Source organism: Nilaparvata lugens, chromosome 5, assembly GCF_014356525.2.
Source record: "Nilaparvata lugens isolate BPH chromosome 5, ASM1435652v1, whole genome shotgun sequence".
In the NCBI taxonomy this organism is placed as follows: domain Eukaryota; kingdom Metazoa; phylum Arthropoda; class Insecta; order Hemiptera; family Delphacidae; genus Nilaparvata; species Nilaparvata lugens.
In genome coordinates this window covers 16,385,729-16,405,912 of record NC_052508.1, presented here as the reverse complement: position 1 = coordinate 16,405,912, position 20,184 = coordinate 16,385,729, and the positions used below count along the sequence as shown (strand labels likewise).

Here is a 20,184-nt window from a genome sequence, read left to right as displayed (position 1 = left end):
CGGCAATGGAAATCATCATCACCATACCGGCCAGAGAGTGGGAGGGTATACGTAACCTCAAAGTGGAATGCTAAATTGCACAGTCGACCAAGTGAGTGGGAGGGTATATGGAACCCCAAAGTGGATGCAATTTCGACTGTCAATAGAGACTGCAGACCTTTATCGGTAGATTCGATCGTAGGTAGAATTGTAGAACAGATTCAGTAGCAGATTGATTCGAGAGATGTAGAGAGAGATTGATTGAGTTTCCCAAAATCCAAACTGTGGACAGAGGAAAAGAAAATACCCTACGGTAAGAAAATATGTTGACTGTAGCAACAGCGCTCTGAACTACACAGAGTTCAGAGTACAAAGAGTTTGAAAACAAAAATATGAAATAAAGATTTGTAGAAACATCAAGCAATCTTGATGATCTTGGAATTTTGCAGAAATGCAATGGAATCAAAATGCTAAATTGACATTTTTTAAAAAAGATTGAAATAGATGAACAATGTAAAATTGGAAAGAGCTTCAAACTAAATTCTAAAAATTGAGTTCAGAAAAGCGTGTTCAAATGGAAAGTTAGGTTACACCTACCAGAAGTTTGAGATTCAAACACAATCCGTGAAGACATACAAGTTGTTTGATTGAATTAGGCCAATATTTATCGCAAATATGCCAATGAAACATGAAAGTACTGAATATTCAGCTGGAATAAATTCAAATTCGAAAATTGAAAACAAGAGCTGGCCAATTCCCACATTCTGGAATCGAGATGAAACAAAGAAGCAGCACACCAGCGCCACACAAGCCGAGTGGAGCAAAACCTACCTACAACGATTTCCGCAAGTGGGAAATGCAAGAATAAAGATACAAAACACAAATATTATCCAAAAGCAAGTGAAAAAGGACAAATTTGAAATTAATCAAATAATACTAGACAACAAATTGAAATTATTACAAAGATACAAATATTGAAAACAATGCAGACTAAATCTGCCAAACGTTGGCTATACTGGCAACGCGCTAAGTTCAAAGATCAAGGATGATGCAAATTGAGTTTTAACAATAGTTTAAAATAAAAACTAGTTTTTTCTTCAACCTGACGATGGTGTGATCACCGTTAAACTATTTCTAAAATGAAGGGTGCTTCAAGAATTTCATATTGTTTTATTAATTTAAAAAGTAGCCCTTGTGTATGAAGTGTTTCTAGAATACATTGTATTGTAGGTTCCTTGGAATAAACTTGATTGATATCTACAATATTGGAATGCGAACCCTCTGAAAGCGAACAATTACAATATTCCAGAGAATATTATGTTTGATCACAATTAAAATATTTATGGAAATTATTTGATTCATTCATAGACAATAGATGTAATGCAGGTAAAAACAACAGGCATTCCTCTAAAACTGCTTTGCATGACTAATATAATTTGAAATCATTGATGATGTCAATTAGCTTCACAGTAGAATATCTCTTTTGAAATATAACCAACTACATGGAAATTGTATGGAATTTACCAAGTTATTGTAATTGGGATATTGATTGATAACAGTTAAAGTATTGGAACATAATCTATTGCATATTAGAATATGAAATAACATGGTCGTCATTATTGAATTCGTTCAATTTTTTTATAATTTGTGATCAAATTGTTGTATAAATGTATTGTTCGAGAAAAAGCGAACTTACATGTGGACAGGGTCTCTTTCGTCAGAATCTTCATCACGAGGTTTTATGAATTTCAAAACGCCATCTGGATCAAAATGTACATTTTGCAAGTAATGCAATAACCAAGAATCAAAGCTGATTAAATTCTATCTTTTTTGTATATTAATGAATTGGATTTCAGATACTTTGCAGGATACTAACACTCACTTTCAAGAATGAAATCTACTTATTGCGAATAACTAATTTTGATTGTCAAATCCATGCCAAGAACACGGTTGCACAGAAGGCTGTTAAATTTCGACCCTGATTGAATTCCTCATAGCCAGGACCTCCTGAATACCATCTTGTTTGTATGCTCAGGTCCGGTATTTAGGAGGTCCTGTCATTAACCCATCAGAGAGAATTCTTCTTTTCATAAAGCTATCTCTGAATAGCATATAATCATGATTATAACTTAACTAAGCTTTTGTGAAACTGGGCCCAGGTATGGTATAGATCTACACGCACAAATCAAGAGTCACATTTATATGTAGAAATTATAATTCCCCATACATTTCATCAATCATTTCATCAATACAAGTGATCATTTGAGCTTGGAAAATCTCATTATACAGCTGGAGAGTAACCAGTTGAAAATCTAAATAATTGCTTCCTCATAAAAATAGTCTATAATCACTGAGTACATTATAATAAATATCGGGGCACCGAGCTTCCCTCGTTATTTATTTATTGATAAACAGAACTTAATTCTTCAAAATGATTGGGGAAGGACTAACAGGCACAGCCCAAAACTGTTTCTTCCCCGAATTTTGATTTTTATACTAAAAATAATATTCCAAAAATCGGGTTATGTTCCATACCCTTGAATTCAGGTCAAATTTTCAGTCCAAATATTTGAAAACATAAAAGTTCTAATTTAGATTGTTTACAAACCAAATTGAATAACAAAATAACACTTACTAATCACTTAGATCTGTAAAATAATGATCAACTTCGAATATTATGGTAATATTCAACTTTGAATATTATGATATATATCATCTTATGTCAACAAATCAGATTATTTTGATGGAGTCAATCATAATTTCTAGATTTCTCGCGAGATACGGTAAGCCAATTGCTTACACCGCTGATCTCCCACACAGGCATACCCATCTTCTGTTATCGACAGGCAACGGAATCATCATCTGCTTTTTCAAGGATGAATTATCCTTTTCATGTCCTTTAGCGAGTTTTCCCAGGGATGAGACCTAGTGCAATCGAATTTTGATATCATAAACCTACTATGCTCCAAATTTCGTGAAAATCATTAGAGCCGTTTTCAAGATCAGTTGAACATAAATACCATAACCATATATAACCAGATATAAAAAATGTTTGTTACTCACCATATTTCACAACTCTATATGCTGTATCAATATATTTTATTTCTCTTGCAGCTGTGATTTTGTATTGTATAGAATTATTGCTTAGCAGGTATGGAATTGATAATGTTATATATTCAAATCCATAGCGGAACTCGACGGTTCCAAGAGCTGAATTACTGAGAATTTCAGTAACGATTCTGTAGAAATCAAGCTTTGTTTCACCTTCCTGTGGAAAAAACACGCAGTTCAGCCGAATCAATCATACTTTCTGACGCAACAAAATAGGCAAGAGGATGTACTTGAAAACAAAAATGTTCCTATCCAGCAATATCAATTTATTGTATTGATAGTTAATAAATCACTTCGAACAATTCCACTGCGACATGGGCTGAAGTATGACAGTCGTAAGGCCCATTGACGGCTTAAATGATATATTCAGGCGGTGGGACTTTCCCGAAAGGGACTCCCCACCAACAAAAGCCATACGAATTCACTTTTTTATGGCAAAAGCAGTCTTAATTCTCAGCTTATAATAAAGAACTTATCACATGAGACGCATTTGGACCATACAAGTACATCTCCAATAAGTTGGGCGGCGAATCCTTCAAAATCCGCTTCAAATATGGAAGATCCATCATACTAAGGTCATAATACCTATCAATATACCAATATAAGAGTATTGCAACAATTAGTGCAAGTTGAATTCTTATTCAGAAAATATTATGAATCTGGAATGCTTCGAAATACTGAAATGATGCAATCGTGATTCATTTTCTTGATTAACAGCAGATATAACAATAATATAAATATATAAAGGATTTTTATTTTTTTTTATCTTTATATTACAAGTAGCCCTATACAGAAAAGAGATATATAACAATAATATTGTGATAAAAAAACCTATACATTTCTGTTACTGTTCTATCATCCCATTGAAAAATAGATCAGGCAGGTAGTGTGGAATAGTATGAATCTTATTTCTCTATTGCACGTTTCTAGATTCATTAAGGTACAAATCTCTCGTGTTCTAAAACATCTAAAATTTAAGTGCAATAACCTGAAAAACATGAGTCTTTTATTGTTGACATTTTATTGTTGAGGATCTGTTGTCTGAAGGAAATGTTTCATTAACACTTTCAAAACAAATTCAATGCATGGATTATCTCATCAATTGCTATTTTGACGGATTTCAAAGATTTTTATAGAGTTTTTGCAATGTTTTCATCACTTATCACCAACTATCATCACTATCATCAACAATAATATAATCATTCTTGAATGAGAATGCGGTAGAGCAAATTTTTCTTAAAACAAATGATCATAAATTCGCTATTTTGTTTTTTGTATTCTACAAGTTGAAAAGGTTCGAAAGGAAAATTTCTATATCCGAATTCAGTAACTTTAAACTTGAATTTAAAAAAACACTTTTGAAGTGAAAATACTCTTACTTTTGTAGTGACGATCGTTTCGACCTGTTGTTGGTCATCATCAGACTGTTTGACAGTTAGACTGACTCTAGAGAGTGACTGACTCTAGACAGTCAGATGATGACCGTTTACACTACAAAAGTAAGTGTATTTTCACTTCAAGAGTGTTTTTTAAAATTCAAGTTTAATTTTAACAGTGAAAAAGTATGGATATACAACAGAGTAATCAGTAACTTTCCTAAACCAGAGGGTATACCCTCTGTCTTCAACTCCTTTAATATATGATTACTGAACTTCCAATCCCATAAACATAAGATACCCAGTCAGTTTTTAACTGGATGATTGATTTGTGAAATTATAAGTTCATAATATCAAAAATGATCATTTCATGAAGTAATCACTGTTTTCCTGTGGTTGATCGGAAAATGTTTCATCAGCATTGCCTGTGAGAATCCAGTACGGTATCCAATATGCTTTTGAATTCAGGATAACTTGACAGCAATATTCAGCATATTTGATAGTTGTGCATAAGAATCTCCACAATGTAATGCGACATGAGATTCGCCAATTCACATTTGGAAATTGTTATAATATACAGAGTGCTCCACGAAAAGTGTAACAGCCGAAGACCATAGATTCAACATGGAATGTGCAACAAAAATGTTTAGCAAAATTTCCTTACATCGATCTTATAAGGTCGAATAAATAGTTAGGTCTTATAATTTCCTTAATTATAAGGTCTTATAAATTTCCTTACATCGATCAATAAGGTCGAAACAATAGTTTTCGAGATATATAGATTTTTCGATATTTTTGAAAAATGTCAATAACTAGAGAACTATCCATCAAAATCTAATTCTAAGGAAATGGTTGGAAAGAGGAAGAATTTTCCAATAAGATTTGTTCAATTTTTTCCTTTGTTTGACGTTTTAGAATTTCTTATGAGCGTTCAAACTATTCGAAATTTACATTTGAACTCGATAAATTAACTTTTTCACCTTTGAGCGCTCATAAAAAGTTCAAAAACGTCATACAAAGAAAGATATAAATCCTATTGGAGATTCCTTCCACTTCCAACCATATCCTCAGAATCGGATTTTGATCAATAGTTTCCTAGTTATTGACGTTTTTCAAAAATATCGAAAAATCTATATATCTTGAAAACTAGGGGAAATATAAGAAAATGTTACTATGCATTTTTTATTGCAAATTCTATGGTCTTCGGTTGTTACACTTTTCGTGGGACACTCTGTATAATTAAACATTTCTAACACTGCTTTCAACAGACAGCAAGGAAAGCCTCCATGAGAAACTGTATTTAACTCTATGCAGATGATATCACTGTGGGTAAAGATGATGATGAAGTCCAGCGGAAATCAGTGCAGACTCTTAGCCAGCTTAGCCATTGGTTCAGCTGTAATCTTCTAAAATCAAATTTTTAGAAAACCAATCATCTCAAATTTTCTACTGGAGGCTCTGGAAGTTTCGCACATACTCTTTACTCAGCAGCAGGAGAGGAATGTTGCGCTGCTGCAATGATTAGATTTCTTGGTGTTGACCTGCAGGGAAATGTTGAGTGGGATAGCCACGTGAAAGCATTGGATGTGAAATAATTTGTGATGTGTGATTGTCCCTTGCTATTTTTGCCTTGAAAACAATAGTCAGAGTGACAAATAGAAGAACAGCACTAACTGTCTATCATGGCTATTTCATGTCTCACATCAGATACAGAATCTTATTCTGGGGTAGCAGCCAAACAAACCTTCAGAATATGTTTCGTGAGCAGAAGAAAGCAGTCAGGGTTATTGAGGGAGCCGAATCCAGGGTTTCATGTAGGCCAATTTTCAAAAAACTTAAATTATTAAAAATTCCAGCCCTTTATTTTTGGGATATTGCATCTTTTGTTTACAGTAATAAGCTGAAATTCATGGAGGATAACATTTCACACTGATACCCCCCAAGACATAAGATGTTTACCCTCCAGTACCCCACTCATAGACTTTCGCTCTTGGAGGGGGGACCACATTATGCTAGGCTTAGAATTTTCAACTGTTTTACGGACGAACTTGAGAGTGTTGACAGCCTTGGTAAATTTTATACAGCTCTCAAAGATACTCTGACTGAATGCTGCCCGTATTCATTAAGAGAATGCTATGAGATCTTCTCATTGAAATTCTAGAGATCAGAAATTATCCAGACGATTTTGTAAAATGAAAAACTTTCCCTCAATGGAGGAAAACCATATATTTGACATATACACCGTTTGAGTTCTGCTCATCAAATGCGGTTTTATACGATGGAATAACAATAGCTCACGATGACAAGAATATTTAATTTCAGGTATCGTATTGTTGTCTGTGCTGATTATATTTAATCTTCCATGTTAATATTATTTTCAAATAAACCTACCCTCTTGCATTCCCACACCTCACGCCTCGTTACAATGAATAATTCTGTTAGAAGAATTCGCTCCAAATCTCCGTATAAGTCATTGTCTTTTCGCTTGTAAAGGTCTGGTTGAAATCTTTTTTCGTAATTTGCGTTACTTTGTTTCACGCATCTTTGAACAATCAATAAGTTCGAACAAATGAAATTACATCATTCCATGACACTATATTGAAATAAATAAAATTAAATACATGTATGTACCGTGGTTTATAACTCCCAGCTACAATACAGGCTGAGCTATGAAGCTGCAAACATTAATTTTCAAATTTTCAAATTGTCATTATCTCCTTATCACTTGTCATTTCAAATTTTCCACCCCTCCCCCGCACCAGCATTGAGTGGGTAGTAGCTTCAATGTTTCACACAAAGCTGGGAACTCCCCCACCCCTCTTCCAGAGAAATTTTTCCCAATTTTAGGCCCGGTTTCACAAAAGCCATGATTAATTTCACGAGAACCAATCAGAGAAGGCTTTTTTGAAAAGACGGCTTCCCTGATTGGCTCTCGTGGAATTAATCACGGTTAAAATTCAACCGGCTTTTGTGCAACCGGCACTTAGTATTTCTGTATCACCCATTCCATAACGAATAATATTTCATTCTTCAGTTCAAAATTGAAAATTGACGTGATCTGTCATTGACAATATTACGTATCTTCTTTTTTTCTATTATACAAAAGCAAAATGGCACTCACTCACTGACTGACTCACTCACTCGCAGAACTAAAAATCTACCGGCCAAAAACGTTCAAATTTGGTAGGTATGTTCAGTTGGCCCTTTAGAGGCGCACTAAGAACGGATTTGGAAAAATTTCCAAAGATACGCCCAAAATCTGCGTTTTTTCAGCGGTTTTTAGCGTTTTATCAGCTTTATCGAGAACAAATAAACAGAAAATTAATGTTCAAATTTAGTACAGAAGCTCAGCTAGGGTGTAATAATGTTGTGTTAATTACTTCCTAGTGTTAGAAGAAATTTGAAATGATGCCAAAGATACGCCCAAAATTAGCGGTTTTCTCAGTTCTTTCATCAAGATAGACAGAAAATGTTCAAAATTGGTACAGAGGTTTAGCTAGGGTCTAAAAATTTTGTGATGAGGTGACTTTAATATTTCATCAAAGATACGCCCAAAATCAGCGTTTTTCCGACGTTTATCTCAGCTTTTTTGCGTTTTCTCAGTACTTTGACTTTCTGATGGAATGAAGCATGTTCAAATGGGAAATGCAGGCGAGCAAAGCGAGCCCGCTGATCTCATTTTTGGACGATCCAGTCGGGGATCTAGCTAGACGGATATGGCGAGCGAAGCGAGCTTCACGGCGGGTATTGTCTATTATGATATGAATAAATAAAAAAGAATGAATGATATTCATATAGATATCACCCTTTCAATCTTACATGACAGTCTGGTATTGATTTCCAAAGACATATCGCGGATCTTGTCCTAGCGCTATGTTTACTCCATATCCAGTATTAATTTTTATAGTTTGTTTGGGGCCTTGCCTGTCTTTCAGAGCAGTCATAGGCTTATTTCTGAGGTCGAAGGTAGGGGTGAAGCATTTCGGCTCGGAGTTCGGTAATACACTGCAGTCCTCAGTGGATAATCTGAAAATAAGATGTCACGATCACTCTAAGATTCTCTTAAACTCGAAAAAAGTTGACACTGATAAACTCATGACTCTTGAAATTTCGTTTCAAATTATGCGATCACATATTTTTTCTGGTACGAGGATAATATTTTTATAATGGGACGGATGTTGTTATAAAAAAGTATGATTGACCGAGCGAAGTGAGGTCTAAGATTCAAGTCGACTGTTTTTGCATTTCTCTCTATGTTTACATGTTTATATGTTTGTTTATATTTATGTTTTTATGTCCCGCATTTACAGCGGAACGCAGCAATAGATTTCGATGAAATTTAACAGGTATGTTCCTTTTTGAATTTTGCGTCGATGTATATATATGGTTTTTTGAAATTTTGCATTTTAAGGATGATACAAAAGGAAAAGGAGTCTCCTTCAAACGCCAATATTACCGTATGATCAGACTTTAGAATTATCCATCATAAATCAGCTGTCTAGTGGACTATAATACTACCCCTTCAAAAACATTGAAGATCTTGGAAATGTATCTTTCCATCAACGTTAGTAGACAGTAATTGTCCAGTACCTTTGTCTTTCCATAAGCTGAGGCCATGATTCTAGTTTGGAGTTTGGAGTTATTGATAGAAAACATTTTTCTTTTTCAATCTGATGATTAAAATAGCAACAAATATTATTGAAAAGAAATTGATTTCTAAAATAATGAAAAGTGAGAAATGAAGTAGGAAATCAGCATTATGGTAGTTTATTTTGTTAATTTCAACACACCGATTTTTCGCCAACACAATACAGAATATTCTCTGATGGGTTGATTGGATTGGCATATTGTCGGTAGCCAGACCTGATAACAGCGCTCACACTCATATCCCGGGACGACACGTCACGGTAGGATAGGACAGAAAGCTCTATGTTTATTTAGATTGTTTATTAATGTTTATTTCCAAACATTCAAAATTGATAAATTATTTATTAATTTTTGAGAAAACATAACAACAGGTCAATGTAACTTACTGAGCGCGAGGTCTACTGTTCACAGAACTACTAGTATTTTCATAATGGGACGGATGTTATTATAAGAAAGTATGATAATATAAGGGCTCTTGAATCTGTTGAAAATTGAATTTCATGATTTATTGACCGAACGTAGTGAGGTCTATGTTTCAACTCGATTTGCTTCCGTCTGTCTGTATGTAACGAGATTACGGCCAAACGCATTGATAGAATCGGTTTGGCAATTTTCCTAATGTTTGAATGTTTATATGTTTAAATGTTCGAATGTTTATATGTTGCGCATTTACGGCGAAACGCGGTAATAGGTTTTTATGAAATTTGACAGGCATGTTCCTTTTTAAATAGCGCGTCGACTTATATACAAGGTTTTTGGAAATTTTGCATTTTAAGCTTAATATAGAAGGAAAAAGGAGCCTCCTTCATACGCCAATATTAGAGTAAAAATCAGACTATAGAATTATCCATCATAAATCAGCTGTCTCGTAGACTACTAGTAGTTCTGTGAACAGTAGAATCACACAGTATTCTCATCCACAAGTACCTGATTGAAACTATTGACCTTATGGAAATACAGCAATAGACTGGCTTTTCCACACATCTGGGTAATCACTTGTCAGCTGTTTTATGATGAATAATTTTCTATAGTCTGATTTTTACTCTAATATTGGCGTATGAAGGAGGCTCCTTTTTCCTTCATATCATCCTCGAAATGCAAAATTTACAAAAACCTTGTATATACATCGACGCGCAATTGAAAAAGGAACATACCTGTCAAATTTCATGAAAATCTATTACCGCGTTTCGCCGTGAATGCACAACATATAAACATTTAAACATTAAGAGAAATGCCAAACCGTCGACTTGAATCTTAGACCTCACTTCGCTCGGTCAATGATACTACCCGTTCAAAAACATCGAACATCTTGAAAATGTATCTTTCCATCAACGTTGTAGACAGTAGCAGTTAGTTAGACCTGATAACAGCGCTCACACTCACATTGCGGGACGACACGTCACAGTACGGTACAATAGGACAGAAAGCTCTATGTTTATTTAGGATTTTTCCTAGACATTTTAGATTGATAAATTATTCATTAATTTTCGATAAAACATAACAACAGGTCAATGTAACTAACTGAGCATGAGGTCTACTGTTCACAGAACTACTAGTTTTATCAGATGGAAAGATTATCACGAAACTGGATAAATCATCATAAGGGATACAAATTCAAACGTGAACCGATTTTATTAAAATACCGTGAGTTTTTGATCTAGGAGAAAACAAATAACAGTTTTTAAGAGTAAATTATGATTCAAATGTGAATTGTGATTCAACTGAATCAACTAGAACAGGTGACATCAGATACTTGTGGATGAGAAAACTGCGTGAGGTCTACTGTTCACAGAGCTACTAGTTGACTGAAAGTATGCTCCTCAATAGAAGAAGGATACTCTCCAATAAAACATCTGATTTATTCTCCTTCCCTTTGTTTTATATCTTATAGCCTATCTCCTCTTGAGAGCTTACTAATTGGGATTGAGTTTGAATTTTTTAACTATGTAAGTTACTAAGAGAGTGAAAATGTAATTTCTTACTCATTTCTATTAAAATGAATTATCGTCAGTATTCCATACCAATAATTCAAATTCCTCTGATTCTCGAACAGTTTGATCAACCTTTCTTCTAAATCGATAAACTGCATTTCATGAGTTTATAACACTATGACACTAATAAATTTTCGAGAGGAAAGAATTATTCTATTCCAATATTGTAAATTCAATCATTATTGCGGGAAGTTATTTTATTTATAAAGGAGCTCATTTCAACGATAAGAAGTAAATGGATATCGAGAAGGATGATTGGCCTACAATGAAGAAGCCTATGGTATAAATATACAAGAATATCCTTTAAAATAGCCTATTGGACTGTAAATCGAAGATTTTTAATCGCTCGAAACAATGAAGAAGCCTATGGTATAAATATACAAGAATATCCTTTAAACTAGCCTATTGGACTGTAAATCAAGATTCTTAATTGCTCGAAACAATGAAGAAGCCTATGGCATAAATTTACAAGAATATCCGATACAATAGCCTACAGGACTGGACATCAGAGATTCTTAAGTGCTCGAAACAATGAAGAAGCCAATGGTATAAATATACAAGAATATCCGATACAATAGCCTACAGGACTGGACATCAGAGATTCTTAAGTGCTCGAAACAATGTGTGGTGGTTTCCAAATATGTCTGACAACTTGATAACCGAACAAATCCCAATTCGTAATTGCAAAAATGTCACAATGCTGTTATAAGATAACTACTTACACTTTATCACCCCAAATCATCAGCACACAGACCTCGAGAATAATCAGTAAATGATACCAATAACACATCATTCTGCTCAGCCTCACTTCAGGACAGAACTGACTCAATTCCGCTGTAATAATAGATTGCAATTATCATAATAATTATGACGAGATACACATTGCAGAGTCAGCATCTGATCAACATTGATTAGCTATCCTTGTCTGTCATTAGACAAAGCAGATAGCTGTTTCCTGTTCTAGCTCCACACGGTTGCCAAACCGTTTTCTTATTATGAAGTGATACAGGGTTGATGAACTATTAGACTATTCCATCTCAAATGACAATTTATTATTTCAACATGAGAAAATAAATTCTCATGATGAATAGAATATAAATTGTCCATTATTATGAAGGATCATTAATTAACATTATATCAGATCTACCGGAACAACTTGAATCATAGTACTATAGAAGTCAATGGTAACGGAAAATTGGCAACTGTGTATTTTCACAATTTCCACTGACTGTATCACGTGAATCTTCCTATAGGTCTTACGTCATTTCAAGTTTACGTCAGTCGGATCACTTTGTGTTGAACCAAAATATAGCGTGGAACTTATGATAATTCATAAGTCTGCAGTATGTAAATTTTCAAGCTCGTTTCATATTCTAGTAGCTGCTCAAATTATTTCATGTGTTGGGTTTCAGGTTTTAATGAAGTCCTAGTTCCAATAAAAGAGGAGGTTTGATTGATAATTTGCCGATTAGAATTTGATAAGATTATTGATTGATGGACACAGATTGGAGGCCCAATCAGGACTCCAAAGAGCAAGGAACTGCAAATTGATATAGCAACACATTATGATGTTCAGGAATGATAATTTAATGTGAGATTACTGTATTATAGAAATTGCTATTACCCTATTTTCACTTTTCCATATAAACACAAACAGGTTGTGTTTTGAATTTGTGAATTTCCATCTGTTTACCTTGTTGTCAATATTTGCAGTAGCAAAAGTCTTCGGTGTGACTTAACAGCATTTAATTTGGATTGTTGATAATAATTTCATAAACAGTTTCAAGTTTTACAGTAAACAGTTGACAACTAGATTCAAGCACGCAAGCAATTTTCAAGTATAGAGAGGGTACTTATAATTTCTATAATAACTGAATTATATTCAAGTGTTCCTCCCTATTGGAATACTTTATTAGATAGTAACTTATTATTCATCCATTGGATGAAGCAATACAAAATTCAGCAACTTATCCAGGATCTATCTTGAGATAATTTTCTCGAAAGTTCATCTTGAGGAGTATAGGGTGTTTTATTGATTCAACCATGAATTAAGACTAGGAACACTTATTCAGATCCACTGTAACCCACAAACCCAATCACTCGGCTATACCAATCGATGCAGTATTGGAAAATTATTGGGCTCGGTGGTTTTCAACTTCTGCGACCGAATTTTGGAGTTTGGCCAAACGTTCATTACTCTTCCAGAGGCTTTCAACACAACTTAGTTGTGGCTAGACTAGCATTCAGCTCATCCTCCCTAGTAAACCAGGAGAAGCGACACGGACTCCCATAAGCAGCCAGCTGAAACCCTTGCATTCATGTGGTTTCTCGGGTTCAAACCCGGATACACACTCAATGCACATAGTGTGACCCCACAATCGGTTTAGTCGAACTGAACCCTCATCAATCTCAGCATTTTAAAGTGATCAATCATTTGCAAGCGTTTTGGTGCTATTTGAAGCGTGCATTCACTTGGTCAGCTAATTCTTCCTATTGTTATAACTTTATTCGAAATGAACAATGAGCAAATCTTATGTTGAAGATCAAGTAGAATAAAAATCGAATTGTAGTTTCAAGTATTCGAAATTGATCATGAGCTAATCTTCTTATTTTGAAGATCAAGTAGAATTAAAATTGAATTTGTAGTTTCAAGTATTCAAAACTCATGATGAACTAGTCTTCTTATCTTGAAGATCGAGCAGAATAAAAATTGTTATGTCATTTCTCTTGTGTGAGGTCTGCTTTTATTAATTCTGATAGTGCATAAGATTATTATTATTGATTAGGTCTGTTTCTATCAATTCTCATAGTGCTAATTTCATTTTTTGTAATGTTCGTTTTTTTGTTTGTTGTAATAGTATTAATGACGTTTATTGACTTGTTATATTTTTATTGGCGTTTCCTATTGCATTGTTATTGCTTTAATGGAATAGAAGTATTCTTATTCTTATTGAATGTGTAGTTTCAAGTTAATATTATAAAAGGAGATACTCACCTTCATTCATACAATTTGTCAATGAATTAATTTATTCATGGGACGTGATACTCTATCAATATTTGATTTGATGAAGCTCCTAGGTGAATGAAAGCTTCCAGCTTAAAAATTGATTCAGTGTTTGGAATAAAAGACGTACGGTATTTTATTAGAAAATATTCTCATCTTGGTTCTCTCAATTTAAGAGTATACAGGCTACATCTATTTGTTTTGATGAATAATTTGATGCTTACATGAGCTTCTCTGAGAATTATAATGGGATGGAGGATGATGATGATAAAGATAGTGATGGGAAGAGAGAGAGCCTACACCTTCAGGTGGGCTCCGAATCATCTTGGAACGATTTAAAGCTCATACATAACGCTCTAGTTATTCTCCGTGTATATGTATATTCTTTGTATATATATATCACTCTCTTTTACCTGACATACTTGACAAGATCCAAGTATATGTTATATATATTTATTTTTTTCTTTGATCAATAAAACTATTCTATTTTATTTCTACATGATATTTCATGGATTTGTTACAATGGAAATAGTTGGCCCATGACAATCAGGAATCAGGCCAATACATTCATATCTAAATTCTTGTTAAGTGAAATTCTCACATTCTATTTTATTCTTACATTTTGACCTGTTGTAGGACATCTACAGACTGGGGAAGCACTCATTCTGAGTTTCTCTGTTTTCTCAGTCTAGAGATGACCAACAACAGGTTGAATCGTTGTCACTGCTGGAAAGCAAGTGTTTCCATTTCAAACGTGTTTTAAAGTTAATGGTGGAGAATAATAAATTCACAACACAGTAATCACGCTGAAAGAGCATTCGTTTATCTGCTCATTCATTCTCATAAATCAATAATGATTAGTCATGTTTTTTTTAATATCTCATACCGATGATACACACGAATTCACACATAATTAACGTAATAATATAATTCGTTTACTCGTTTCCTCAAATATGAGGAGATGAATGAATTTCATAAGTTGAAACTTGGACGGTAGTCTTGAGCCGTGTCCACACTGAACAAATGTTCGACAAACATGTTTGTTGAAAAAGTTTGCGCAAATTTTATTATGTTTGACAAACAATGTTTGCCCTTGGCCAGTGTGGACGCGTCACCAAACAAAATATTTGTATGTGAGAAAAACAGGTTTTATGTTTTACAGCTGTCAACACTGAAAATGTTTGGAAAAACAGTAATTTTTTGTTTGAAAAACAATGATTGTCCAATCTTTCTAAAATGTTTGTCCCTGAGCTCCTAAACAAACATGTTTGTCGAACATGTATGTCGAACATTTGTTCAGTGTGAACGGCTTTAGCTATTTACTGTCTCTCTTTATACGAAGTCTTGGAGAAATATTTATCTATTTCAAGTATAAATAGCTTCTTAGCTATTTAAATATTGATATCGAGACCTAGTTCATTGTTGCTCAGCCATCTACTTACATGTACATACATACTACAATCAAATTATATTTTTCTCTTCATTTATCAATTTATATTATTTCCCGATTGCACAATAGCCGGTTAAAATTTAACCGTGAACAATACCACGAGAACCAATCAGAGAAGCCTTCTTTTCAAAATTTTCTTCTCTAATTGGTTCTCGTGAAATGAATCATGATTAGAATTTAACAGGGATTTTGTGCAACCAGACCAAATAACCGGTTATAACTTCTATCCATACAAACTATAGGCTACCCTCTGTAACAATCCACGAAGTATATGTATGGGAATACTCATTTATCCATTGTCTTCTGATCTGTACTGTGTACACTCATTCATACAACAATACGTACAATGAATTCAGAATGAGTTGATCGAATTGTTCATGAATGGAGATGCCCCTTTCCTCGAAGGTTCAAACCAGAGATGAATTTAAAATATTATAAATAGAATATATTATTTTTAAATAATACCAATTGAGACATTTGACATTAGACGTTTCCAAATATGAATTAGAAATATCAAATAGTAAAGCTGCGTTTACACCAAAGTTATTAACAAAACGCTTATTTTTCTGTCCCCATGGATTCTATTAGATTGAACATAACTCATCATACACATGATGTGCATATGTGTTTGTCAAGTTCCGGTTAATTTAATAGAATCTATGAGGACGGAAAAAATGCAAGACAAATGACGAAGGATCTGGGTTCTATGAGCTATGTACAATGGAAGAGAGTAGCAATGGACAGATTTAGATGGAAGGCTGCCAACCAATCAAACGATTGAGCTGTACGAAGAAGGATGAAAAAATAAACATTTTGTTCATAACTTTGGTGTAAACGCAGCTCTAGTTAGACATTTTAAATAGTAAATTAGACATTTAAAATATAATTCAACTGCATTATCTCTTTTCTCTGGTTGAAACCTAGGAATGAGTCAGCTTCCTATCGTTTGACCCTAGAACCATTCTAGAAACAGCCTGGGATGGGTCCACACATCACATCAAATGAGACATTATGTCCTTCACGCTCCCTGTTCAAATTCTTGTAACTAACCCGGATAGGGACCCCCTGACTCGTGAAATTGCTTTTGTGATTCTCACACACAGGACAGACACATGCTCTGTCTACCTCTTCAGCCAACAACCTACCCGTTCCCTTTACTCTTATCTTCATCCTCTAATCTTCAATCTTATTTATTCTTCCTTTATTTGACTTCACAGTACATACCCTATCCCTCTATAGTTCAAACAAATTCATTTCTCTCTCTCTATCTCAAATTCCCTCAATCTTCCCCCGCCTCTCTATCACTAATCGGATCTAGTCTAATAAAATATAATCTCTCTATTGATAAATCCTATCCAATCTGTTTATTTCCGTTACACTACATTGAGAATATAATAGAATAGAATGACTGCCTTTATTTTTGACCTAGGAGGGTGAAGTTAGGGCGCAGTGGCCCTCTCTTACACTTAATTTATACTTTCTGTGATCCTTTTATGTATCTATATTTATATGTAAGATATAATATATATTCTCCTAACGAATTCTGATAGCGGTTCACTGATTGCTCTCTCTGCGTGACCACGCTTACATACTTAACAATTTTCACCCTCATTGGTCATCAAAAATTTTGTAGGCAGCGACCACATAATACAAATGTGGTAATACAATTTGTACTATGTGGTCATTGCCTACAACATTTTTTTGTTGACTAATCAATACAAATGTGGCACTACAATTTGTACTATGTCGTCGCTGGTTGTAGGTTGTTTTATCACGAATTAGAAATACGATATCGCATTTGTTGTCTTTTTACGTAGAAACAGTAGAATCAGATACTACAAATATCTTAATACTTAGTGCAGGGACACACGATCCGGCGACATCGCCGTCCGGCGTTGCCGCCGGACCCGGCGGCAATTAGCATTCAGAACACACGACAGACGGCGAAGCTGCCGTCCGGCGTTTTCGCCGGGCCCGGCGGCAATTATTTCCTATTATTATTATTATTATTGTTGGGGATGAATATTTCCTTCCTGTTGGACAGTCGCTGTTCAGAAATGACACTGTCAAGACGGAAGAAATTGGCTGCGATATCTCTGCTCCACCACAGGAGAAAGAAGAAGCACACCAGAAACAGAAACATCTGGGTTCATCCAATAGTAGAAAAAAGACTGTTCCATGGTGCATTTTATACTCTATTTCTGCTGCTCAGGGATGACCAGAACAAGTTTTTTAATATAATGTAATATATATATTATATATATATAATTATTTATACTGTATATTTTCCTTTACTATAATATTCTTATTTTAATGAACGTTTATACACATGAGATGAAGATAATATAATATTATTATAGAATGCAATAGATAAATAGTGGAATTTTGCAATGTAGAATTGCAATAATTATACATGAATAATGAAAAATGTCTCAAGCCCCCCACTTTTCCCCTTAATATAATTAAACTTACCATAGTTTTTCCTTTCGCTTTCTTCCAATTCCTCAAAGTCAGGATTCAGAACAGAATAAATTTGCCGCCAGCTATCTCTGGTTTTGTTTTTGTCTTTGTATATTTCTAAAGATCGGTCCCAGATTCCAGGCTTTTCAGCAACAAGGCTGATGAGTAGGTCCATGTCTACGTTGTCAGCACACATGACAGGAACAAAAAATTGGAAACTAGACTGTAACAACAATATTATACTCGACACTGAACGAAAAAAGGGCAACACAACCAGTTGAATCAGGGTTGAATCAGTGTTGCAAACCCTGCAGAAGAAAAATATCGTAGCAGCTACCCTTACAACCCTACCCTTGTAACCCTACCCTACCCATTTGTAACTTTACAAATGTTAATAAATACAAATGTGGCACTACAATTTGTACTATGTCGTCGCTGGTTGTAGGTTGTTTTATCACGAATTAGAAATACGATATCGCATTTGTTGTCTTTTTACGTAGAAACAGTAGAATCAGATACTACAAATATCTTAATACTTATGTCTTGTATCTTGGCTCTTGTATGGTAATAATCTTACTAGAAAAGACTACATTGAAGCCCGGCCACACCTATCATGTAGCGTTGCGATCCTAATCATATCCGATTTTTCTGTGGGGTGGAGAGGTGATGCTGGGACATGTGTGTCATGTACAATATTCTAGGCTGCTCCACAAAGTAGGAGGAATCCTCTTCTCTGTGGCTGCTCTCATCCGTGATCTGATCGGAGTGGGATTGGAACACTGCATGATAAGTGTAGCCCAGCTCTATTTCTCCATTGGTTCAGGTAGTATAAATAATTCATTATTAGATTCATTCCTGTAGTAATATATTACTTTAGTAATAGTCAATGCAATTATCACAAATGTTGGTGACTTGTAACAGTCATATTATCTCATTTTTATTAATATCTTATTCATCATATAGCTGATATCTATATCGATGAATAACACTATATTTCATCCATACTCTGTATTACATTCTTTATAAATTGGGCATAGAATAGAATAGAATGGCTGCATTTATTTTTACCTAGGAGGGCGGAGTTAGGGCGCAGCCGGCCCTCTCTTACACTCAACCCTCCAATTCAACTCTAAATAATTGCTAGCAATAATTGCTAGTAATTGCTATGCTTGGCTTAGCGGTGATGGTGAGAGAAAATAAGATCATCTGCAGTTCTTTGTGGCTTCAAAACATAGGCAAATGATCTACACCTTTTCCAATTTTATTTGAGAAAGTATCAAGTTAATTTGAGAAAGTATCAATTGTATTTGAGAATAGTCAATGTAATTATTGAGAGAATGTCAGATGTAAATGAGAATAGTCAATTGTATTTGGAAAGTCATCACATGTAATTGAGAGTAGTGAATAATTCACTATAAACTAATGATAAACTCATAATTAGTTTTTCCAATTCATGACTTGGTATTCATTTCCTTTAATTGATAGGATATGATTGATTCTATCAGGACCTCCTATATATTACCTAGTATATAGGAAGTCCAGATTCTATACAATTGCACTATAAGTGCGGTCTTTCTCGTGTGTATATTTGGTTATTAGAATTTGAAAACTTGTAAGGTCAGTTGGGCAATTCTATTCACATTATTTGATGGAATGTGTTTTCTCTTTCTTGAACAAGGGCTTCGTGTCCCTAATAGTTAGACATAGTCACAGCGGAAAATCAATTTTACTTCCGACATAGTAATCCAGTCAATATACACATGAAAAATAGGGTGCGTTTGCAATATATTTTATATTGTAGTTTTGATTTTCAATATATTGTTTAGATAAATAAGAGAAATCTAGAACCAATTTTTTTATGCAAAATTTCCCTTTGCTAAATACAGAGTGCTCCAAAAACCTCGTATTTTCGGTTCATTTTCCAAGCTCTAAGCTTTTTCCGCCCAATCCAGTACTCAATATATATTGCAAGCACCAATGTATTATAGTGACTGGACTGTAGTATGAAGCTAATATTTCCTTTGTTCAAAGTCATGGAAAATTTAACGACAAAAGTGAAAACCTTTTTCACTTCTCCATCTTTGTTTCTCACTCCAAAAAGAAATTGGAACCACTGTGGGGCTCAGAGGGACATTTTAGTAAGAACTACAGTTACTTTATAGAAAC

At 34.4% G+C, this 20,184-nt stretch overlaps 2 protein-coding genes across 3 annotated transcripts in view; one reads left to right on the top strand and one right to left on the bottom strand.

Moving 5' to 3' along the window:
• LOC111060599 overlaps positions 1–11,999 on the bottom strand; it is a 29,964-nt gene extending 17,965 nt beyond the window's left edge. For both annotated transcript variants that reach the window (XM_039427765.1, XM_039427766.1), the window contains exons 1-5: positions 11,827–11,999; positions 8,286–8,492; positions 6,858–7,008; positions 3,043–3,247; positions 1,676–1,739 (exon numbers count right to left, since the gene is read on the bottom strand). In XM_039427765.1, the coding sequence (XP_039283699.1) occupies positions 1,676–1,739; positions 3,043–3,247; positions 6,858–7,008; positions 8,286–8,492; positions 11,827–11,897 (698 nt within the window). In that variant the 5' untranslated portion in view covers positions 11,898–11,999. The remainder of the gene's footprint in view (positions 1–1,675; positions 1,740–3,042; positions 3,248–6,857; positions 7,009–8,285; positions 8,493–11,826) is intronic.
• LOC111045768 (adenylate cyclase type 2) overlaps positions 1–20,184 on the top strand; it is a 325,456-nt gene that overhangs the window by 192,379 nt on the left and 112,893 nt on the right. The gene's annotated exons all lie outside the window — the stretch shown is intronic.